Source organism: Tenrec ecaudatus, chromosome 3 (assembly GCF_050624435.1).
Source record: "Tenrec ecaudatus isolate mTenEca1 chromosome 3, mTenEca1.hap1, whole genome shotgun sequence".
Classification (NCBI taxonomy): Eukaryota; Metazoa; Chordata; class Mammalia; order Afrosoricida; family Tenrecidae; genus Tenrec; species Tenrec ecaudatus.
Window position 1 is genome coordinate 135,343,083 of NC_134532.1, and position 25,239 is coordinate 135,368,321.

Consider the following 25,239-nt stretch of genomic DNA (forward strand, 5'->3'; position numbering starts at 1 on the left):
ACACCCTCCTCACCATCAATTTTAGATCTCTTGTTGTTTCCTTGTCACAGAGTTTGTTGGCTCCCTCCTTCCTCCATCCCCCCTCCTCCTTTCCCATGTCCCCCCAGAATTGTCACCCCTGTTGTTTTATCCTCGGGTTGTTTATCCTGCCTATCATACATGGATAGAAACTAGAGAAATAAATAAATAAATCTTTTTTTAAAGCCTACAAAGAGTTCCAGGCCAAAGATAAAAGTATTTTAATATCACATCTAACACAAAAGTGACAGCAACACAAAATACAGCTATCCAGCATAAATAAATAAGAATCCCCATTCTGTAAAGAAAACAAAGTAATCTAAACAAAAGCCAGGACACAAAAGAAAAGGGAGAGGAGAAGGGGATCCTGTCCTTTTCCGTATAACTAGTGTAGTTTATAAGACAGTTTGAAAAATCAGCAAGCATGTGTACACAAAGCAGATATGAATTATCTGATAATGGTTATCAAGTACAAGAACTCAGTATAAAGTAATTCAAAATGCGCGTGTTCTTTACAAGAGCTGAAACCATGCAACAACAACAAAAAAAAAAAATGTATAAAAAACCTTCCTGTTCATCAAAATAGCTCAGACTTAGTCTGAAGAAAACCAAAGAGGAGAGAAGGCTGTTAATGAGACTAAACCAAGTGGGTAACTGAGAGAAGCTGCACGTAGCTATCCACGTGTGGAAAACAACCACCCACGGATGCACTCGCAATCCAACAGCACTACTTCTGACTTCCCTCCCTCACATGTGCTTCACATGTATAAATATTTTATGTAGAGAAGGGATCCAACAGATTTCCGGGTGACTGAAGGCATTTTCATGAACCCCACAGACCAACTTCCTTCCAGATACTACCAGTTCTTACCACTAGATGTTCTTGGCTGAAGAGCTTGTGCAATTGCTCCTCTATTTCTCTCTTTTCGGCGCTGGATTTCTGTAAGGAGTTGAGAGCTTCCTCACCAAACTCTCTTTTCAGTGTGGCACTAATTTTCTCTCCGGGGTCCACCATGCCCTGATAGTCACATTGAAAAACAGAAGAAAACACTCATTATCTGTAATTCATTCAAAAAGTTACTGATTGACTGATACGGTGGACATAGAATACGTTCTCTTTTTGCCCCACTGTAGTGATCCCTTGTCCTCTGGAACTGGTCTCCTTTAAACCATTTGTCTCTAGTGGAAGCAGCCAATGTACCTCATACATTTAATCAACGTGAGGTACAAGATTAGCCTATGACAAGCTGAGCCTGATTAATCCAACTCCTTTCCAGGCATTTTTTAAACTCTGCTTAAGGATCAAGGCCCGGAGGAAAGAAAGAACTCTGCAAGTTGACCCTCTCTCCATAATTCATTCCACAACACTGTTCCTAGGGCAGGCCACATGTCCTCCTGTCCTTTTCCTCGTGTAGGGCCTTTGCATCTGCTATTACTCCTGCACAACTGTTCTTGCCCAGATGCCCATATGGTTCATGCACTCACCTCGTTCAGATCTTACCCCAAATGTCACTTTTTCAGGGAGGTTTTCTCTCATCACCCTGTCCAAATTTACAAAACACTCCATATTTATCTACCCTGTTTCAGTGGTTTTCAAAGTCCTTATTACCATACATACTTAGAGTATATGCCGACCCGAATATCAGCCGAGGCACCTAATTTTACCACAAAAACTGCATTAAAAATGTGCGGGGAGGGAGGGGAAGGGGGGGAAAAGAGAAACCGAGCTGATTCCAGGAACCCAAGTGGAAGGTGAATTTTGAGAATGACGAGTGCAACGAATGTATAAGGGTGCTTTGCTCAATTGATGTATGTATGGATTGTGATAAGAGTTGTATGAGCCCCAATAAAAAGATGTATTAATAAAAAATTTTTTAAAGTTAAGCATGCAAAAAACAAATGTGCTGAAAACCAGCCTCTGTGATCATGAGGTGTCAAAGGAATAGGTTATCAGGCATCAATGAACAAAAAATCATATCATTGTGAATGAGGGGGAGAGTGGAGTGGAGACCCAAAGCCCATCTGTAGGCAACTGGACGTCCTCCTACAGAAGGGTTGCAGGGAGGACACAAACCAGTCAGGATGCAGGGTAGCAACAATGAAACATAACTTTCCTCTAGTTCTTAAATGCTTCCTCCCCGCATGATCCCAATTCTACCTTACAAATCCGACTAGACAGGGCATGTACACTGGTACAGATAGGAACTGGAAACACAGGAAATCTAGGACCAGTGGTAAGAGTGGCAATACCGGGAGGGTGGAGAGAAGGTAGGGTAGAAAGGGGGAACTGATTACAAGGATCTACATGTAACCTCCTCTCTGGGGGATGGACATCAGAAAAGTGGGTGAAGGGAGATATCGGACAGTGTAAGACATGACAAAATAATAATAATTTATAAATTATCAAGAATTCATGAGGGATGGGGGTCCAGGGAGGGAGGGAAAAATGAAGAGCTAATACCAGGGGTTCAAGTAAAAAGTAGAAATTTTGAGAGTGATGAGGACAACAGATGTACGAATATGCCTAACACAATGGATGGATGTATAGATTGTGATGAGTTGTATGAGCCCCCAATAAAATTTTAATGTGCTGAAAAACCCAGTTTATACTTGAGTATATATGGTATCTTCTAACATACAATATATTTTACTTATTTATCATATTACTTCCTCCACTGAAATATGAGGGAAAAATTTTATGTTGCTTTATTACACCTTCAATGTACAAAATATTGGATGACACAGGGCAGACACTGAAAATATAGTCCTTGACCATGAGGTAAAAAAAGAACTAGATGGTACCCGGCTAGCATTACCAACTGCAATGAGAGGGATCACATTAGAAAGTTCCAGAGAGAGTGGAAGGAAATAAGGATAAAACTTAAAATCATAAAAGATAACTAGGCTTACTGATTACATAATTACTGATGAAACAAACCCCTTGGGCAATGGCCCTTATTCAACTAAAGGTCTGGAAATGAATTCAACCTCACGACTCAATATGAAGCTAAACAATAAACAAGAGTCTATATGGTGAATACTAACACTCCTGAAGTACACACGTCTTTAAAAATCAGTCATTTAGATCAAAAGGGCAACATTTAACCAACATAAAGGTCAGAAAGGCTAGGAGAGGAGAAGGAAACAGAAAACACAAGGAATAAGTGGATAACTGATATTACATTGAAGGCACTGAAACCAATGATACGAAACATTGATACGAAGCGTAAAGGAATTGTTAGATGGAACACTGATCAGCTATGCAAACTTTCACCTAGTTCACAATGAAAGTCAAATATATACATATATTTATACATATACATACATACATGTGTGTTCTGGTGATGAAATCAGTAATACTGCACTCAATTCAAGTTTGATTATTTGGCTCATACTAATTTAATTAGCCTAAGCTTTTAGTCAGCTTAGATCTTTATTTCCACTCCCTTTTTATCCTACAGAGAGAGAAATACAAAAGCATTCTTCAAGATAGCAGCATGTGCAGAGTCACCCACAAATAATCTCTGTATTTCACAAAACAGTATAAAATATAAGGCCTTACATAGCAGCATGGGAAGAACTGGAAGAAACCATGCTAAGTGAAGCAAGTCAGGCACAAAAGGACAAGTACAACATGAGCCCACTGAGGTAAGTATTAAAAAATAAATAAAATTTTAAAAATGCAAAAGGAGCATAGGGAAAAAGCTACTGTATACAAACATTTTTGGGGTGAAACCTGTGTAGTATGGCAGAGACCAGATCAAAAGCGGGGATGTACATGGTAGACAACTGGGGAGGAGTTGGGAAAGGAAAATAAAAGGATGAATATAAGGAAGAAAAGGGGAGCGGGGACATGGGGCACTAACCCACCCAAGGTGAGGGTATTGTTTATATCTCGACAGGGAAAGAGAGACCAGACTTCAACCCAGTGCCCCAAGGTGTGAATGCAACATTCCGCCGTGGAGTAGGGAACCAGTGGAGAGGTCTGGGAGGCTGGCCCCAGCACCAAAAATTAAGTGGATTCCTGCCCCTACCCCGAGAAGAATTTGTTTCAAAGGACGACATTGATTCTGCAGCTCCCGGAGAGGGACATATCTGATCAGAGCACATGGGAGCAGATGAATGGGGAGGAGACAGTGGAGCACAGCCTGGCCCACCAGGCCGTGAGGATGATGTTCCTGAGTAGAGCAGCCAGTCCAAAGAGAGAACAACACGGCTGGCCTCACTATGAGAAATGATGCCCCTCAGTGACTAAGGGCGATACAGGGGACTGCACCGGAGACACAGTGTGGGAATGGCACCTGACCTGATCCCACCACACCGAGGCAAAGCACTGGGGGAGTGCAGTGGAACAGCAAGGGAATGGAGTGGCAAGGTCCCCAGGGAATGCTGAAAGTGGACTTTGGGGGCAGGGCATGGTGGCCTAACAGACTGGACTGGAAAACACTCCTAAAGGCCAACAAACGATCCTTGAACTAACTACAAGTTTTTCTTTCTTGATATGTTTTGTATTGTTCTTTGTCAGTGGTTTGTTGTTGCTGTTTTGTTGTCTGGTTGTATACTGTTGCTTTTTTTTTCCTCTGTCTTGTTTTTGTGCATGTTATTATCTCCACAGGTCTGTCTAAATAAGACAGGCTGGATAAACTAACTGGAGGAAAAACAACGGAACCGACAGTTCGGCGGGGACTTGGGATAGGGGGAGGTGGTAGGGGTTAAGTAAGTGGTGTTAACAAACCCAGGGACAAGGGAACAACATGGGATCCAAATTGGTGGTGAGTGGGGAGTGGCAGGCCTGGTAGGGAATGATCAAGGGTAAGGTTACATAAAGAAGAGGTCTAGTTGTAACCCAGGTGGGGACAAAGCATGATAGTGGGGCAGGAGGAAAGTCAAGGGAAATAGAGGAAAGAGCTAGGAGGCAAAGGCATTTATAGAGGTCTAAACAAAGACATGTACATGCAAATATATATCTGAGGATGGGGAAATAGATCTTTGTGTCTATATTTATAGGTTTAGTATTAAGGTGGTGGAAGGACCTTGGACCTCTACTAAACCACACCCTCAACGCATGAATACTTTCTTCTATTAAATTGGCATTTTATGATGCTCACCCTCCTGACACAACTGCTGAAGCCAAAGCAGGTGAAGAAAGCTGATGGTACCCGGCTAACAAAAGAGATAGTGTCTGGGGTCTTAAAGGCTTGAAGGTGAACAAGTGGCCATCTTGCTCAAAAGCAACAAAGCCCACATGGAAGAAGCACACCACCCTGTGCGATCACGAGGTACCAAAGGGATCAGGGATAAGGCATCATCAACAAAAAAAAATCTTACCATAGTGAATGAAGGGGGAAGTGCAGAGTGAAGACCCAAAGCCCATTTGTCGGCCACTGGAGATCCCCTCACAGAGGGGTCTAGAGGAGATGAGTCAGTCAGGGTGTGATGTAGTACCGATGAAGAATACAGCCTTCCCCAGATCCTGGATGCTTCCTCCCCAACAATTACCATGATCTGAATTCTACCTTGCAAGTCTGGCTAGAGCAGCGGTTGTACACTGGTGCAGATAGGAGCTGAAGGCACAGGGAATCCAGGGTGGATGATACCATCAGAACGAGGGGGTGAGAGGCGATACTGGGAGAGTAGAGGGTGAGTGGGTTGGAAAGGGGGAACTGATTACAAGGATCTACATGTGACCTCCTCCCTGGAGGACAGACAACAGAGAAGGGGGTGAAGGGAGACTCCGGATAGGACAAGATATGACAAAATAACAATCTATAAATTATCAAGGGCTCATGAGGGAAGGTGGAGCAGGGGTGGGGGGGGAAGAGCACTTGATGCAAAGGGCTTAAGTAGAGAGTAAATGGTTTGAAAATGATTAGGGCAAAGAATGTACAGATGTGCTTTATACAATTGATGTATGTATATGTATGGATTATGATAAGAGTTGTATGAGCCCCTAATAAAATGTATTTTAAAAAATATATAGATAGATAGATAAGGCCTTCTACTTCACACACACATATTTTTAAAAACCATCCCAAGTATAACATAAATGCAAACTACATCCAGCTAACAAAATACTTTCTTAATAATATTATTTAGTTTTTTCAAAACTATAAAGAATAACATTACATATAAAGGTAACAGAATTCAAGAAAAAAAATCTAAAAATCTTACCCAGGACTAGATATGAGGAATGAGTTCCAAGAGAGGACCCAACATCAATGAGTACCTACTATGTACACAATCAAACAAATAATAACAACAACAACAAAAATGGCAGGTGCCATCCAGGTGATTCCAAGTCACAGTAAGCCCACATGTATCAGAACACCACTGTGCTGCAGATGGTTTTCAACAGCTGTGAAAGCTTTTGGAAGTATATCACTAGGCCTTTTTTCCAGGATGCCTATGAGTGAATTTGAATCACCAACCTTTCTGCTAGTACCCAAGACCTTAAACTTTTGTGCCTCCGAGGGGCTCAATAAACACACTACATACCAGATGCCATCAGATGCTATGTCTAAAAATCCTATGAGATAGTAAGATCACTTTTATTTTAAATATGAGGATCTGAGGTCAATACCACCCAGCTGAAAATGTAAAGTCCAACACATAAATTTAGACCTAACCTTAAACTCCATGTTCTTCTGCTTGATTTTAGAATCAGGCTTGGATTCTAAAAATCTGTATCATGCAAAACTTGCTTCTGGCAATGACACTTCATTGCAACAATGAAAGACAAAAGAAATATTAAAGTAGGGAAAAAACAGATGATAAATAGAGTAGGAAAAATCTACTTATAGTATTCTTGGAGTAAATCAACCAAGTAAGAACTTAAAACATGGACTTATTCTTCTTAAAGCTTACCCCAGGGATTGCCCATTCTCCACAGTCCTTTCTTTTTATTGCAACAAACTGTAGTATGTGTTTTCCAGAAACAGGATGGGTCATTTTATTTCCACTACTATCCTTTTTCCACCTGTACAAATAATGTACGATCATTACCAATTTAGAACAAAGATCAAGGCCCTACCTTAAGTGTGAGACAAAAATCCAAAGATCTATTTGTATTTCTAACAGAATATATATAAAGTTACTGAAAACTAGGTAGTTTTATAGTATATAATGTTTTATTAGACATGTTCTATATGAACAGTACTGCAAACCAGAATAACTATTTTACATAAAGGTTCTTATATTTCTCTGCAACAAAAATTCAGAATATAAACAGTTTTTATTACTCAAAGTACTGTCCAAAGAAAAAGAATTTTGAAAGCAGAAAACAAATTAAAAATCATTTAAAGTTAAATCACAAGGTCTTCGTTAAGAATTAAAGGTAGTAAAAATCTTCAGCTACATACTTTTAAGGTTCATGTCTTAAAAATCGTATCATTCTGAATGAAGGAGAGTGCGGAGTAAAGACCCAAAGCCCATCTGTAGGCAAATAGACATCCCTTACAGAAGGGTTGCAGGGAGGAGACGAGCCAGTCAGGGTGCAGGGTAACAATGATGAAACATACAACTTTCCTCCAGTTCTTAAATGTTTCTTCCCCCCCACTATCATGATCCCAATTCTACCCTACAAATATGGCTAGACCAGAGGGTGTACACTGGTACAGATAGGAACTGGAAACACAAGAAATCCAGGACAGATGAGTACCCCAGGACCAGTGGTGAGAGTGGCAATACAAGGAGGGTGGAGGGAAGGTGGGATAAAAAGGGGGAACTAAGTACAAGGATCTACATGTAACCCCCTCCCTGGGGGAAGTACAACAGGAAAGTGGGTAAAGGGAAACATTGGACAGTGTAACATGTCAAAATAATAGTAATTTATAAATTATCAAGGGTTTGTGAAGGAGGAGGGGTGGGGACGGAAGGGAAAAAAATGAGGAGCTGATACCAAGGGCTCAAGAGAAATCAAATATTTTGAGAATGACGGTGGCAAAAAAATATACAAATGTGCTTGACACAACGGATGTATGTATGGATTGTGATAAGAGTCGTACGAGCCCCCAATAAAATGATTTTTTTAAAAGAGTTCATGTCTTATCATTGGAAAAGCAAATTACATGGCACAGGTTCAACTGATCTCAAAAGCAATGCCTCTCAATCTTTATACCTTTTTTGAGAAATAAACCAAAAACTTCTTATCATATACTTCTATGTTTTCAATACATGAGTGTTTTGAAGTACCATGACAATGTTAATTTTACAATATACTTTTTAAACCGCTGCCTCTTTTCCAAGTGTTAATAAACCTCCCCTTGTCCTCACCTCTTCCCCACTGTATGCACCATCAGCAGCAGCACAATGACCTCTCCACAATTTTAAGAATTGTCCTAATGGTCTCTTAGACAAAGATAAAGATTCTAAACTTTCAATACTAAACAATAAAATAAAATCTAATTTTAATTGTGATCTAATTGTCACTCTATGAGAGCCCCATTTGATTTGGATCTAAACCAAAAACACACTGTCACTGAGTTGATTCCAACTCACTACAATCCTATAGGATAGAGGAACACTTTAGACCTGCCCTTTTGGGCTTCTGAGGCTGTAATTCTTCAGCAAAGCAGAAGATCTAATCTTTCTCCCGAGGAGCCACTGACGGAGTGAATCTTGCAGTTAGCATCCAATGTGTAACCCACCACACCGCCCCAGTCTCCTGGCTTAGATATGAGCTTCTAAATTTCTTTATATAGTAACTGATACATTATCTAATTCATAATTTCTCCCCCAAAGGATCTCTCAGTGTAGCAATGGAACTATTATATAAGTGAATAAATTATAAAATAGAATGGCAGCTTGATTAGTAAACAGAAATGAAAGATTAATTCATACAAGAAGACAACATCTGTTTTTAAGGATGCCAACAAAGGAATATCATAGCAAGGGACAAAGTTATAAAAGAAGATAATGTGCTCAGCAAAATTTCAGGGACTCGTGGAATCCAGACGTTTTGGAATCATGGAGGCTGGATGAGCCCCTGAAACTATTGCCCTGAAATAAACTTTATACCTTAAACCAATAATATCCCCAGATGGCTTCTGTAAATCAAACTGTTAAGCTTACTTAAGTAAAGAATGTCTGCCTTGTGTATTTTGCTCATTGTAGTACTTTCGACATGGGGCCAAACTGACGATCGCAATTCAAAGGCTAGACAGGAAGCAGAGAGGGCAGTGAACTTATGTTAACAGGAGAGGAATGATTGAGAAAAGGCTGTACAACCTCAAGAATGCTGTCACGGAACTGGATGAAAACATGAGTTGGTATATGTTCTACTGTGTACATTTTAACCTAAAAATGTTTTAAGTTCAGTTCTAAGACAAGAAAGATAAAAAGATAAAATAAAAAGAAACTGCAAGTATTATAGGATGTACAAGATTTGTGGGCATCAGTGAGGCTAGAGAAGCAGGGAAAGAGCTTATCTGAGGTCTGCTTCATCAAATGTATCTGCTCAGAATGCTGGAGAATAGTCTGAAGCAGGGTGAAGCCAGAGCACTCCCTCCCTTGGACAGAAGCGTGGCAATTGGTTTGGAGGGAAGCAAGACCGGATGCTAGAAGGACAGCTAGGAGGCTGTTATGTTCTGGGTGAAAGATGAGGAGCGCAGGACTGAAGGCAAGACAGCGAGAATGGAGAGAGGACAGGTTTTATTCTTATATGTTTTTAAATCGATTTATGTTCCATTTACTATGTAAATGGCATTACATAATTTCAAATATGTGCCCATTTAAGCCTCAAAATAATCTTAGAAGGTAGTTGTATTTAGTAGCTTCATTTTACAGGTAAGTTTAGTAACTTGCCCAAGATTGCATAGCTAATAATATAGGCAAGATGTGAATCCAAGTGATTTGGTTCCAAACCTGTGTTCTTAATCACTACACACCTACTACTGACTTATCAACTATCTTATTATGCAACATGGTTCACTTATGACATGAGTAAATCTATTATCCTATTATTTCTCACCTTAATGACATATATCTTCCATTAAATAACAGTGAGGTGCAAGGCTAAACTAACACTGGCTGTGTAGGGTAAGGTTGTGTGGCTAAGCCATGGATCACATAGGTTTGGCAGTTAATGTAGTCACCTTCCCGTTTGTGATCTGATGTCATCAACCTCCATTAACGCACAAAGCCAATTTTTACCAAACTCCAATTTGTCGCATAAAACCTGGTCTCGGGAGCCTTACCATGTCGCTAAGTTCAGAGTGGATGTATTATTTATTCAAATCAAACAAATCCGAATCCTTTTACTAGACAATCAGAGAGTTGGGAAGTCAAATGACAGCTCCATTCACTCCCATACATTTACTGGCACCTCCGCACATGTAAAAAGCAGTGAAAATTAAAACTAACAAAGCACCTTGCTCATCAGTCCCTTAATAATGGCAAGAGCACGGGTGAGAAGCAGAACAGACACATAGCAGGGCAAGAAGAGAGGAGTGAGAAAAGCTGAGAGCTTAACTAACATGCTTAGATGGTCAGTTTATCCCGAAGGAACTTACCGTATTTAAGGATTTTAAGCAGTTCATTTATTTTGTTCTTCATTAGTATCCAATATACTATTGCCTGATTAAAAACAAAGCTCTTCACATATCAGAAGTAATGCATCATTTAATTATTTCTTGAACATTGATGACACCCTCACAGTGACCCTCTATGACAGATTAGAACTGCATCTATAGGTCTCCGAGGCTAGAAATTTTTATAGAAATAGAAAGTATCATCTTCCTCCCACAGTTGGTGGTTTTAAACTGCTCATCTTGCAATTAGCAGCCAAAGTATAATCCACCACACCACCAGGACTGAGTCAAAATCAACTGGGTTTTTCTTGGTTTGATGATATCCATCCTAACTTGTACTGGTATTTACTCTCTTGTTCTGATGGCCATAATTTCTGATCTCTAACCAAAACTGAAAAAGAAATCATTTTTAATCCAAGTTTAATTCACAGTAATATACTGATATTTCCCACCTCATTTTGACTTAAAAGGATTAAATGAAGTTCAGATAATCAATCATTCAAGGGAAATCTCTAAGAGAGATATGGGACATATAAAAATTTAACATTTGCCTCAGAGATTCTAAGCAAGAAAGCTTGTGTAACTCTGCACAAAGTACTGGAAAGAAAGGGGAATCGAATCTTTTGTTTTTAAAGTACCTACTTGATTTCTTGAGATGACTCAAAAGTGAAATACTGTTATAATGGAAAAAACACAGTATTTGGAGCAACATAGCTCTGACTCAAATTTCAGATCTACAAAATTTGGACAAGTAACTTAACCCTAGTGAATCTCAATTTTCAAATCAGAGAAGTTTTTGAGAGAATCAAATGGGGGAAAAAATTACAGCTAGTAAGAGTGCCTGGAGTCAGTACTTTTAAAGTTCCATTTAGTCTTCTTGACTGTCTCCAGTACCCTTCATTCTTCTCTTCCTGCCTTTTTTGAGCCCCACACCTACTTAGGAGAACTCACCATTAATATGCGTGTCAACAACATAGCAGCCTACTAGAAAGAACAGACTCTTAATTAGTACAGTTTAAAACAGATTCTGACACTCTACAAACTGCTTTGGATCATTCTAACCTTTAGTATTCTTATCTCTATACCGACAGACTTAAAAATCTAAGTCTACTATTTCTAAACAACCTCACATACAACCATCATGCATACTCCCAGCTACTATTTTGTCCACCAATTGGAATGCTAACTGTGAAGTGCCTGGCTTCCCTTTTCTGCATTCTGTTCTCTTATTGGCACTGACTCAGGGGCAGTGAGTTTACAGTTCACAGGCTTTGCATTCTTGCTTCAATTGTTTCACACCTTTCTGTTCTTTAGCCAGTCTCATCAGAATGGGAAAGAAAATGAGTAGGCTTCAAAAAGCTTGTTGGAAAATTCCATTATGTTTTCATTACATTTTCCAAGAAATTTTTGAAGCCCTCTCATAATGCTATTAATATTTTACACTTAATGTCATTTATAGCAATATACTACTTCTCATCACATTTAAATAATTAAGGTTAAAAAGGAATTTAGATGGCTAGATAAGGAGGTCAGGAGGTAAGTGGACAGAAGGAAGAAAACAGAGGAGGAAAGGAGGAAGTTGACACTTGGGATGTAAAAGATAAGCATTCCTTTGGGCAAAACAATTGTTAGCATAAAACAGAATAAATTACCACCACCACTCCCAATAACATGAAAAGGGAAATAAACTGTCTTCCTAAAATTAAACTGTGAAATTATTAATATGTATCAGATCAGGGAAAAATAGTCTCTTAATAAAGCAGCCCCTACATTTTTACAACTAAAAAATATGTATTAAAAATATTTCTATGATCTAAAGTTGAAAGGTGATAATCACATATACGTAAGGAACTGGTTAAAGAGACCTAGTGACACAGTGGGTCAAATATTGGGCTGCCAAGCAAAGGTTAGCAGTTCAAACTCACGAGTCCCTCCACAAGAGAAAGAGCAGGCTGTCTACTCCCAAAAAGATTTACAGTTTCAAAGGCTCTAGGAGCAATCTTATTCTGTCCTACAGATGCAAACAAACAAATCTGTCTTGAAGGAGTACAGCCACAGTGCTCCTTAGAAGTAAGGAGAGCAAGACTTCACCGAATATACTTTGGACATGTTGTGAGGCAAGACCAGTCCTTGGAGAAGGAACATCATGCATTGTAAAGCAGAGGGGCAACAAAAAAGAGAAAGGCCCTCAATGAGACAGACTTACACCACGGTTGCAAAAATGGGCTCAAGTACAGGAACAACTCTGAGCATGTCACGTCACAGAAAGGGCAATGTTGTACATGTTCTGTTGTACATGGGTCACTGTGGGTCAGAACCGACTCAATGGCACCTAACAACAACATAGGATTGTTATGAGTCAGGATCAACTCAACGGCAACGAATTTAGTTTGACTTTTTAGGGAGTTGGTCAGTGAAGAAATATTTATAATCCTTTTAAAAAAGGCAAAATATCCTAGATGCATTGGAAAGATGATTTTTTTTATTTTAACAATTTATTGGGGCTCATACAATTCTTTTCACAGTTCATACATATACATACATCAATTGTATAAAGCACATCTGTACAGTCTTTGCCCTAATCATTTTTTCTCTTTTCTTCTTTTACATTTTATTAGGGACTCATACAACTCTTACCACAATCCATACATATACATACATCAATTGTATAAAGCACACCCATACATTCCCTGCCCCAATCATTCTCAAGGCATTTGCTCTCCACTTAAGCCCCTTGCATCAGGTCCTCTTTTTTTTGCCCCCCCCCTCCCTCGCCATTCCCCCCTCCCTCATATGCCCTTGGTAATTTTTTTTTTTAATTTTAACAATTTATTGGGGCTCAAACAATTCTTTTCACAGTTCATATATATACATACATCAATTGTATAAAGCACATCTGTACAGTCTTTGCCCTAATCATTTTTTTCTCTTTTCTTCTTTTACATTTTATTAGGGACTCATACAACTCTTACCACAATCCATACATACACATACATCAATTGTATAAAGCACATCCAGACATTCCCTGCCCCAATCATTCTCAAGGCATTTGCTCTCCACTTAAGCCCCTTGCATCAGGTCCTCTTTTTTTTCCCCTCCTCCCTCCCCATTCCCCCCTCCCTCATATGCCCTTGGTAATTTATACATCGTTGTTTTGTCATATCTTGCCCTATCCGGAGTCTCCCTTCCCCCCTTCTCTGCTGTCCCTCTCCCAGGGAAGAGGTCACATGTGGATCCTTGTAATCAGTTCCCCCTTTCCAACCCACTCACCCTCCACTCTCCCAGCATCGTCCCTCACACCCTTGGTCCTGAAGGTATCATCCACCCTGGATTCCCTGTACCTCCAACCCTCATATGCACCAGTGTACAGCCTCTGTCCTATCCAGCCCTGCAAGGTAGAATTCGGATCATGGTAGTTGCGGGGAGGAAGCATCCAGGATCTGGGGGAAAGCTGTGTTCTTCATCGATACTACCTCACACCCTAATTAACCCATCTCCTCTCCTAAACCCCTCTATGAGGGGATCTCCATTGGTCGACACTTGGGCCTTGGGTCTCCACTCTGCACTTCCCCCTTCATTTAATATGATATACATATACATATATACACATACATATATACATATACACATATATACACATACATACACACACTTATATCTTTTTTTTTTTTGCATGATGCCTTATACCTGGTCCCTTGGGCACCTCGTGATCGCACTGGCCGGTGTGCTTCTTCCATGTGGGCTTATTTGCTTCTGAGCTAGATGGCCGCTTGTTTTTTATACAGCTGGCTAGTCAAGCTAAACATTCGTTTCATCGACCTTTTCGTCATTCTGATGCACGCTCACCGACAGAATTTTATCTGCTGCCTATTGTGAAATCAACTTTCACTCGCATCCATATTCCACCACTTCGGCATTTAGCATTCTCCAAAGATTAATTTTAAATTTATCACCCTCTAGAGTTTGATTTTGGTATTCTCCTACAAGAATCTTCTGTTTCAACCAAGTTCCTCTTTCTGCGATCACTCAATACTCCCCTATCGAAGAGCTATGCTCAGCTTACAGAATTCATAATACCTTTCTTGGATGTTCCAATTTATCAGTCTCCATTTCTAATCATCCAATGCATCCTGTATCACCCATCTCACTTAATTACATGATTTCTTATTTCATAGTTTCCAACTTTCAAATGAAACCATGGCTATTTAATTACAGAGAATCAAAACTTAAGATTCTTTTTTCTTTTTTTTTAAATCATTGCTGAGGGCAGAAAAAATAGAAAGAGGCTCAATAAATATATGGTGAATTAACTTAGGTTGATGATTTCTAATTCTCATACAATATAAGATCACAGTCTTTATAACTACAGCACTATAACTTATTTACATAAGATCTCTTAAAAATAGTGTGTGTGTGTGTGTGTGTGTGTGCGTGCATTTTTCTGATGATTGAGTTCTCTGCTCCTGATATTTCATTTGGTTCTTACCTGGTTATGATAGGATCTGCAGCATGATTTGGGCCCCATCTCCCCAAAAGACCTCGACCAACTAGTCCTGTCCGTCCTGCAGGATTTCTGGGGGTTGGGGGAGGGCAGAAAAAAATCAACTCAATATGTTCATGTTTTTTAACTCAACTTAGTATGCCACAAAATACTGCGGCAAGGATAGTAAGAGAATAATAATAGTATCTTCTCATAAATCTACCAGAATCTACTAGTATTATCTCATATCTGCCCCTAAATCAATTTTTTAAATTCTCCCATAATCCAAGAACTGGTTTCACATTTATTACCTTTCTAAATCCATACTTAAACCTTATTGGATTCTTGAAGGATGCTTTGCCCCTCAGCATCTAACTCTACAATATTAACAATTTAGTTTTCAGGACACCCACATATTTTTTCACTTTCTGATCACCTTCTTTTCTTGTTTCACTAATTCTCCCAAATGATAAAGGTTTTGTTACATTTGTAATTCTATCGTTCTCCAGTTGGTACTGAATTTTATTATCTGAATATATATGTTATAGCATAACATAAAATATTAACATTATTTAATATTTCAGAGTCTCAAGTACATTTAAACACAAATTGTAAGGGAAGTAACTTTATTAAAATATCAACTTAGTATCTAATCTAATGCTAAAGGCTGCTAGATAAGCATACCAACATTTAGCCCTAAATTTTTTCATTTAATACTCTTTAAATGTTAAATTTTTATACCAGTTAGCTGTCCTAATCGATAATCTTACCTATTTTAAAACTGTATTTTGACCTCCCACTTTGTGAAAGAAAATAACTGGTCTATGATATCCTTACAGGTTGAGTTTATTCCCACTGATCTATGATTTAGACTCCATCTTGTTTTGTCCATTGGAGCCCTGGCTGGCGCTGTGTAGGGCGAGCATTGGACAAGGACGTACAAGGCTGGTTCAATCCACCAGCTACTCCTCAGATGAAAGTTGAGGCTTTCCGTTCCTGTAATAACTTGACGGCTTGGAAACACTCCATAAGGTTGCTATGTGTCAGAATCCACTTGATGGCAGTAGGTGTTGTTTTGGGTGTTTTTTAAATTAATCATTTTATTGGGGCGGTGTCTTACAAATCTTAAAACAATCCATCATTCAATAGTATTAAGCACACCTGTACATATGTTGCCATCAACATTTCCCAAACAATTTCTTTTTACTTGAACCCTTGGTATCAGCCACATTTTTTCCCTCCCTCCCTCCCTCCCTTGATCAAAATATATTAGTAAGCATTGTTATTTCGGGTCTTACAGTGCCCATTGTCTCCCTTCTGTTATTTGTCCCCCCAAGGGAGGACTATATATCCAACCTTATGATGAGTCCCCCTTTAGCTCCCTTCCCTCGCCCAGCCACCCCCACCATTCCCCTACCTTCTTATTATTGCTACTCCTACTACTGTTCCTGAAGGTTTTATCTGTTCGGAATGCCAGATTGTTCGGAATGCCAGATAATGCTTGTCTGTACCAATGTGTGTACTCCAGTCTAGGGATTTGTAAGGTAGAACTGAATCATGGTAATAGGGAAGGAAGCATTCAGGAAATAGAGAAATGATGTGTGTTTCATCAGTGCTATACTGCACCAATTGAATTGTCCCTTCCTTGTAACCTTTCTGGGGGGAAGGGGGGCAGTGTCCAATCGTCTATAGATGGGCTTTGGATCTCCACTCCAACCCCACTCTTTTACACACAGGCTGGTGTGCTTCTTCCATGTGGGCTTATGCTTCCCTGCTAGATGGCCGCTTACTTAACTTCAAGACCCAGACACTACATAGATCCTTTTACAGCAAGGCCCATCGCTTTCTTCACCACATTTACTTATGCTCCTATTTTGTCTTTAGCAAGCATGTCGGGAAGGAGAATATCAAGGAGTGCCAGGTTATTAGAAGTGTTCTTGTGTTAAGGGAGGCCTTGAGTAGAGGCCCAAAGTCCATCTACTATTTAAAGTTCGACTACTACCTTAATACTTAACATCTAAGTACACTGGCTTCCATCCTGCTCATTATAAATTAGTGTATTTACACATACACATACCTGTAGCTATACCTCTATGAATTTATTATATATCTTTTTATTCTGTTCTTCCCTACAACTTAAGGAATGAGTTAACTTTTTTATTTCTATTCCAAGCTATTAAAATGTCTTCTTTAGGAAATTTTTAGATAATTTTAAAATTTTACAGAAAATCATTCTTAAAGTATAGAAAATTTTGATGTCTAAATATTGTTTGGTTTTATTTTACATGTTTAAATCAGTTAAAAATATTGTTGGTACCATGGACAAAGAACAGACACAAGACCACCTTATGCCTAGCAAGTCAAAGCACTGCCTGGTCCTGCACCATCTTCACAATGGTTGTGTTCAAGCCCATTGTTGCAACTACTGCAGCAAATCCATCTCATGGAGAATTTACTTCCTTTTTGCTGACCCTCTAATTTTAACAATCTTAGACCATTCTGTTATTATCCATAAGGTTTTCATGGTTAATTTTTGGAAGTAGATCACTAATCTCTTTCTCAGTCTGTCTGAAACTTGTCCACGTCTGAAACTCTGCTGGAATGTAACCTCAAAGCAACACTTAAAGCCACCCTAATGCAACTGACTGCTAGATGGATAGTGACACCTTCAGGTGTGCTATTTCATTTAATTAAGAAAGTTCCAAGATAGAATTGTCAACCCTTTAATTACTTACCACTTCAAAAGTAAAGTTACAAAAAAATTCAAACCCTGCCTCTGCCACTTAAACTGTTTACAATTGCTTACTCTCTATTTGTAAAATGGAATAAAAAAAATTCACCCACAAGACACCGTGAAGTTTTGTACAATACCTGGCACATACTAACTCTCAAGAAATGTTCATTATCGTGGAGGGAGGGTGGATTGGAAAGGAGGAATCGATTACAAGGATCTACATGTGACCTCCTTCCTGGGGGATGGACAACAGAAAAGTGGGTGAAGGGAGATGTCGGACAGTGTAAGATATGACAAAATAATAACTTATAAATTATCAAGGGTTCATGAAGGAGGCGGGGAGCGGGGAGGGAGGGGGAAGAATGAGGAGCTGATGGCAGGGGCTTAAGTGGAGAGCTAATGTTTGGAGAATGATGAGGGAAAAGAATGTACAAATGTGCTTTACACGACTGATGTATGTATGGATACATCAATTGTATGAGCCCCTAATAAAATGATTTTTTTTAATGTTCATTATCTTTTCTATTTTATCAAGGCTCACTGTTATAAGAAGCTGGATTCATAGGACCTACCTAGGTCGTCCATTTTCAATTTCATACAGGCCATTCTGGCTTTTTCTCTCAACATGTCCATCCTTTTCATTAAACTTGGGAAAAAAGCTCGTTTCACTGTAATGAGAATACCAGTGCAAATAAGAAATAATGACTCATTATGACCAAGAGTATAATACCAATCAATCTGTTATTGAAAATAATATATTCCTGTAGTAGTAATTTAAAAATTAATTTTCATTTACAAATCTATCTTACACCTTCAAGAGGACCTAACAACAACAAAAAAGTTTCTTTTAACACCAGAACATCTTACAATTTCCAAAACTGTGTGTTACTGTCCGTTTCAGTATCTCGTGAGAATGACCACTAGCAGAAGTGGAGCTCCTCTCAAATGCTAAACAAAAGTGCAGATTATTGTTGCTGTAGTTGTTAGGTGGCATTGAGCAAGTTACAACTCACCGCAACCCTACACACAACAAACCAAAATGCCGCAGGGTCCTGTGCCATCTTCATAATTGTTACCATGTTTGAGCCCATTGTTGCAGCCACTGGGTCAATCCATCTCATAAAAGGTCTTCTTCCTCTTTTTCACCGGTCCTCCACTTCACCACACATGATGTGTCCTTTCCCAGGGACTGCTCCCTCTTAATATTATGTCCCAAGTACATGAGACAAAGTGTCGGCATCCTTACTTCCAATCTGCCTATATTTCCTCTAAGACAAATATCTTTGTTCTGTGGCAGTCTACGGTACTTTCAATTTTCGCCACCAGCCCAATAATTCAAATGCAATTCAATCATCTTGTCTTTTCTATTCACTGTCAAGTTTACAGATGCATGAGTCCACTGAATATACATGGCTTGGGTCGGGGCCCAACTGTCCTTCAAGGGCCATCTTTGCTCATACACTTTCAAGAGATCTTATGCAGCAGAGTGGCCCAGTCTAATACATCGTTTGGTTTCCTGACTACTGCTTTAATGAGCACTGATTGTGGACCCAGACAACTTCAATCTTCTCAATTTATCATGATGTTGCTGATGGGCTTGGTTATGAGGATTTTTGTTTTCTTTACACTGATTTGCAACCCCCACTAAATGCTGCCGACCTTGATCTTCATCAGCACATGTTTCCAGTCCTCCTCACTTTCAGCAAGCAAAGTTGTGTCATCTGCACATTACAGCCAAAAACATTTAGGGAATGAGTCACAGTTCCTGAAGGCTCATGACCATGGTATTAGGGGATCCCAGAGTCAATTGGCCTAACACGCTTCACCAAAAATAATGGTCAATAGCCTACTTTGGTGAACAACAATGAGGGTCTTACAAGCTCCCGAATGGCCATCTTAGGTCTAACTACTGGTCTCAACCCATCTGTGGGAAAGAGTAGTAGAGAAAATACTATGACATGGACACAACTAGTCCAACAGATTGAAGGGGCTGTGCAAACATCAGTCTCTACAACCATGAGACCAGAAGAACATAGTTGTGCCCATCCTAAGGTCCTGGTTAGAATAAGAGAAAAATGTGGAACAAAATTCAAATCAGAAAAAGGTCGGGTTTCCCAGTCAGATTGAGACAGGTAGATCCCCTTGATTATGATATGGTAGTAAAGATTCATCCTTGAGGCTCAATTTTCAGCCAAACAAGTCTATACAGAAAACAGTAACACAAAGGAGGGGCACATACCTTACAAAAATCAGCCATTAAGATCAAAAGGACAGCATTTACCCAAGGAGAAAATTCAGAAGAGTTGAGAAGTAAGAAAAAATGGAAATAGGAGATATAGAGAGGAAATGGCTGAGTATGGTACATTGAAGGAACTGCATGGAATGAGATGAAATAATATGTATATATGTGGAAAACTGATCTGCTCTGTAAACCTTCACAATAAGGCTTTTAAAAAATAAAATATGAAAACTATATTTGATTTGAGGCTAATTTCCAATTTGCATGACTCAGACATTTTCTCAAATTATCTAGCCACTCTGCTATCTAATAAATATAAATTGTAAAAATCACCAACGTATAAACCAGTTAGAGTGCTCTTACTCAAACCCAACTCACTGCCTTTGAGTCAACTGAGACTCACAGCAACCCTACAAAGCAAAATGGGGCTGCATCTGTAGGTTTCTGAGACTGGAACTCATCTTTCCCCCACTGAGTGGTTGACGGTTTTGAACTGCTGACTTTGTAGTTAGTAGCCTAACTAGTAATACACAAGCCACCAGGGTTCTTCTTGGGACTCTAAAATTTATTATAAGGGGAAAAACATTGTGAAGCTACCTGTAAACAAAACATTAATATTAGCAGCGTGGTTTGATTCAGACATTGATATCACTTTAATATTTGAAAAATAAGAAAATGGTCCAAATCCCCGAACTTTAGGCTACATAGAACTCCTGCAAGCATCATGAGTTTTAATTGTACACATGTATATATAATACGTAAATGATTTAGTATACATACCATCTAAAATAAAAGGAAACGAAGTTCATTAAAAGCTAATAATTTCTTCATACATTATTTTCATGACTAATTAATAATTAAATACTCTAATAAAGTTACGAACAAATATTTGGATAGAAAGTAAAATCTCTGGGTAAAATTGTAGCCCATAATAAATTAGTGATCAACTTATTGAACTAAGACTGGATCTATCCAACCAGCACACTTTCTATTCAACTGACTAAATAATGTCTTAAGAGGGCTACATTTAGAAAAAACTTGTCCACTAAGTAAAATTATTCTAAAATTCGCGTCCAATTTAGCAAGGTGCTTAGCAGCACATACTCTGAAATCAGGGTAAACTGAAGTCCAAGTTACACCATCCACTGTGACAAACTTTCTGCGCCTCCAATTTCTTTTCTTATGAAGATAACAGCTATGACTGTAGGAATAAAATAAATAATGCTTACAAAGTACAGTATGGGGTATCGAGCTATCTGATGTCTAGTATGTGCACGATCACATAGCAACAACAACAACAAAGACTAATATTTATTATCAACAGAACACAAACATAAAAGTACTTCTGTGAATTTAATCAAAGCATTTTCCTTTGAGATTTTTTTCTTCTTTTTACTTGGTCGCTATCCCTTTACATGTTTTCACTACTTCAAAAATAAATCTAGCTTTATTGGAAAATTAGCTCAAAAGATGTTCTACTGACAACTCAAACAGAACAAATCAAAACATACTACCACCTGTTATTTCATCAAACATAAAACTCTTTATCAAAAAAGATTTACCTATTTAGGACAACCATAAAACCACTTTTGCATAAATATTGCCTATCTAGCTTCTAGCTTTGAGGAGAATTTAAGCAAGGAGAAAACAGTATTATGACAAATCTAAACACTAAATACGATGATTTTTCAGTTATCCAAATATTAGCCTACAAATACAACCAGTATCTTCTCTCTAAGTCATACTAATATTAGTCAGCTACCGCTGACTAAGTAGCTCACCTGATCTGTGGATCTGCCCATCTTGGTCCAGCCAAGACAGAAACTGCAGTGTACTCCACAGGGTTATAGTCATGCCATTCAACAAGCCAGCCTACTTTCTCATTAGGAACCTGGCTTCGTTCAACTTTTGATCCCGGGTAAGGAGATGTCCGAGCTTTGTTGTGGGAATTCTCTTTGGCATCATTAGAATCTGACATGGTGATGGAATTAAGATGAAACCAACTAGATAAAAATGAGTTCCTGTGGGAAAGAGAAGGAAATGTTTTCTATAAAGAAACATGGAAAAAAAATTCAATGTAGTTCAAAAAAACTCCACCGACATCAAGTTGACTACAACTCAGAGCAAGTGAGAATATCAATCTTTATAGAAGCATGGAGCCTCTTTCTTTCAAGGAGTGACCAGCAGGCTTTAAATGCAAACACTGTGGTTAGCAGTCCAATGCTCACAGTGTCACCACGGTTTCAAATGCCAAAACCAAACCCACCGCCATTGATTCCAACTCTATAAGGGCTTCAAAGGATCCAAAAGTAATTTTCAAAGACTTAAAATTGAGAAAATTCAAATTTGATGCATATGTACATAAGGATTCAAAGTCTGTGAAAAAATATTTTCAAATATAAAAATTTTCTACAAATAGTTCAATCTTATTTATTGGAATCTACTCACTAAATTTACTTTAATTTAGAAAAAGGGGCAGATTTTTGTTTTGTGTTAACTGTTGAGATGGGAAAATTTGTTATGGAATTCAACCACAAAAAAAATGCAAAAGGAGACTGTCTAACTCTACACAAAGGGATATATTGCTAAAAACACTCATTGATTTCTACTTCAGGCCACTGCAGAGTTCATAGCTGAAGATTAGTCCATCCTCATAAACAATGAAAAAACTGAACAGCATATATAAAATTGCTGCTTTCAGATGGTAAGCAAGAGACTGCACTGTCCTGGAAGAAGGAACCAAATTAGTTAAGTACTGATTATCTGACTTTTTCCTAAAGACACTTTCTGGAAAGTGGTGATAAAAACAGGCCTAGTATTCTTTCTAAGCTAAAGAGCTAGCAATCAATGGCTCAATGGTTGCCCTGGAAGCTGTTTTTAGAACTGCTGAAACAAAGGCAGTGTGGGCAGACCTAAGAAAAATAAACAATAAAAAGAAAGGATGGTATACATTTCTTTCCTAGAATTTTTCAGTTTGGGGTCAAATAGTAGTTCCACACACAGAAGACTCAATTTCATGAGACTGTAAACAACGAATAACCATGATGGGGGTGGGGGGGAGCAACTATTTACGAATAACTATCGATGAATCAACAGCTACCAGGACAGCCACTGAGCTAAACTACTGGAGCTTACACAAGAATAAGACATTGGCTATCCGACCAAGCAGACTGGACAAACCTAGTAACTACTGTACAGGGAGGGCTAACCTAACCCTAGAGAAAAAGTTACTCAAGACCCACCTAACAGAGCTCCTTAAAAAGCGAGTCTCAAAAGGAGCAAACTGAAATTCACTGCCACAAGTAAATTAACAAAATATCAAGGCTCCAGGAATGGGTGGACTACCTACCATTGAAATGTTCCAACAAGCCGATGCAACAAGAGAAGCACTCCCTTTTCTATGCCAGGAGATTTGGAAGACAGCTACTTAGTCAACTGACCAGAAGAGTTCCATATTTGTACCCATTCCAAAGAAAGGTGACCCAAGAGAATGTTCAAAGTATAGATAGAACATCACCACTGATATCGCACTTGAGTAAAATTGTGTTGAAGATCATGCAACTAATAGTTGCAATAGTGCACTGACAGGAAGCTGCAAGAGGTTCCGGCCAGATTCAAAAGAGGACATGGAGCAAGGGAAATCATTGCTGACATTCAACGGATCTTGTGTGAAAGCAGAGAATACCAGAAAGATGTTTACCTGTGTTTTATTAGCTATGCCAGGGTATTCAACTAGGTGGATCATAACAAAGCATGCGAAACCTTAAGAATGGCAATTCCAGAATACGTCATTGTCCTCATTCAGAACTTGTACACATATCAACAGGCAGTTATGTGAACAAGGGAATATTGGAATATTGAATGGTTTAAAATTAGGAAAAGTGTGCAACAGGGTTATATCCCCCCCATACTTATTCAATCTGTTTGCTGAGCAAATAATCTGAAAAGCTGGTTGGTATGAAGAATGTAGCATCAAGATTGGAGAAAGATTTATTAACAATCTGAGATATGAAAGCAAAGAGGACTTGAAGCAATTTCTGATGAAGGTTTAAAATATAAAATACCAGTTACTCAAGACCTAGTTTCTTCCAACCCAGTCAAAGACATCATGTTGTCATGACTTGAAGAAAACACATTTATTCTTTCAACCCTCAAATCCCACTGAAAGTACAGATGTACAAAAGGTAACCAAAGCCATAGCAGAAAAGACAGCACAGGACACCGCTGTGAAAGAGAAATTTTAAACAATTTCAGAGAATTGGAAGTTGGATAAAATCATGTTGCGCTACAAACCACGAGAACAAAAAAACTTAAAAACATGCACAAAAGGCTATGCAAGCATGCCCTTTCACTGAGAAGCCCTGAGAAGTTTCAAGCCTTCAGTCACTTATAAGTGGGGCTGTAAGACAGAACTGTGAAGAATACTCAGTCCTTCTTCCTCCACACCCTCCAAAAGCAAAGTTGCCAATAGCTGTATTTACCCGCTAGAATCAAGTCCAACGTTTATTCTCAAAGGAACTGAAGGACCTCCTTCGGAATCTTACATTATAGAATATAGCAGAAATCTAGGCTTCCAACTACCGTTGACACCGAGGAAATAAAAGTTAGGCAGCTACGTTCACTTGTAGACAGTTCCACAGCTGTTACATCCTTGCGCAAAGGTAGAACTGCCTGCTCATACACCATCCACTGCAACCTCCCAGTACACTGACCTCATATCCACAATCAACAATCCCATGTAGGGGAAAAAATGCTTCTGCCTACATTAGTCAAACTTTAAATGGCAACCAAAAACCTTCATATGTTTGAGAAACACAGAAGGGAAAACACCCAAAAAGCAACAGAACCACTGAGCTAAAAAAGGTAACTCAGGAAACCAATCAAACAAAAACTCACTGCCAACAAGTCGATTTCAACTCATAGTGAAGCTATGCAGGAAATAGAAGTGATAAATTTTATTCCACTAACACCTGTACAGATCCAAAATACCTTTTATATTCACAATTCAAGGGTAAGACAAAAATTATTGCTACTAGGGCTCTATTTCATACATGTACAAGTTTATTCCAAATACATTATCTTTAAACATGTCTCTATAATCAGTGGATGGCTGTAGCCAAGTTCTCTCAGCAATATACCTGTCATAGTCTTGGAAAAAGAGGAGAAAGAAAGTCCAAACAAAACAGTGGCTTCTGAGAGAATTTACTAGGCCAGTTAAATTCAAGACAGAGGTCAGTTCAAA

The 25,239-nt window shown here is 38.8% G+C and overlaps 1 protein-coding gene across 5 annotated transcripts in view; it reads right to left on the bottom strand.

Annotated features, from left to right (window-relative positions):
* Positions 1–25,239, bottom strand: part of NUDT9 (nudix hydrolase 9) — a 43,399-nt gene that overhangs the window by 16,203 nt on the left and 1,957 nt on the right. For 4 of the 5 annotated variants that reach the window (XM_075544042.1, XM_075544040.1, XM_075544039.1 and 1 more), the window contains exons 2-6: positions 21,779–22,018; positions 18,331–18,426; positions 15,031–15,117; positions 6,883–6,994; positions 890–1,036 (exon numbers count right to left, since the gene is read on the bottom strand). In XM_075544042.1, coding sequence (XP_075400157.1) covers positions 890–1,036; positions 6,883–6,994; positions 15,031–15,117; positions 18,331–18,426; positions 21,779–22,018 — 682 coding nt within the window. The remainder of the gene's footprint in view (positions 1–889; positions 1,037–6,882; positions 6,995–15,030; positions 15,118–18,330; positions 18,427–21,778; positions 22,019–25,239) is intronic. The other variant, XM_075544041.1, reaches the window with a different exon arrangement.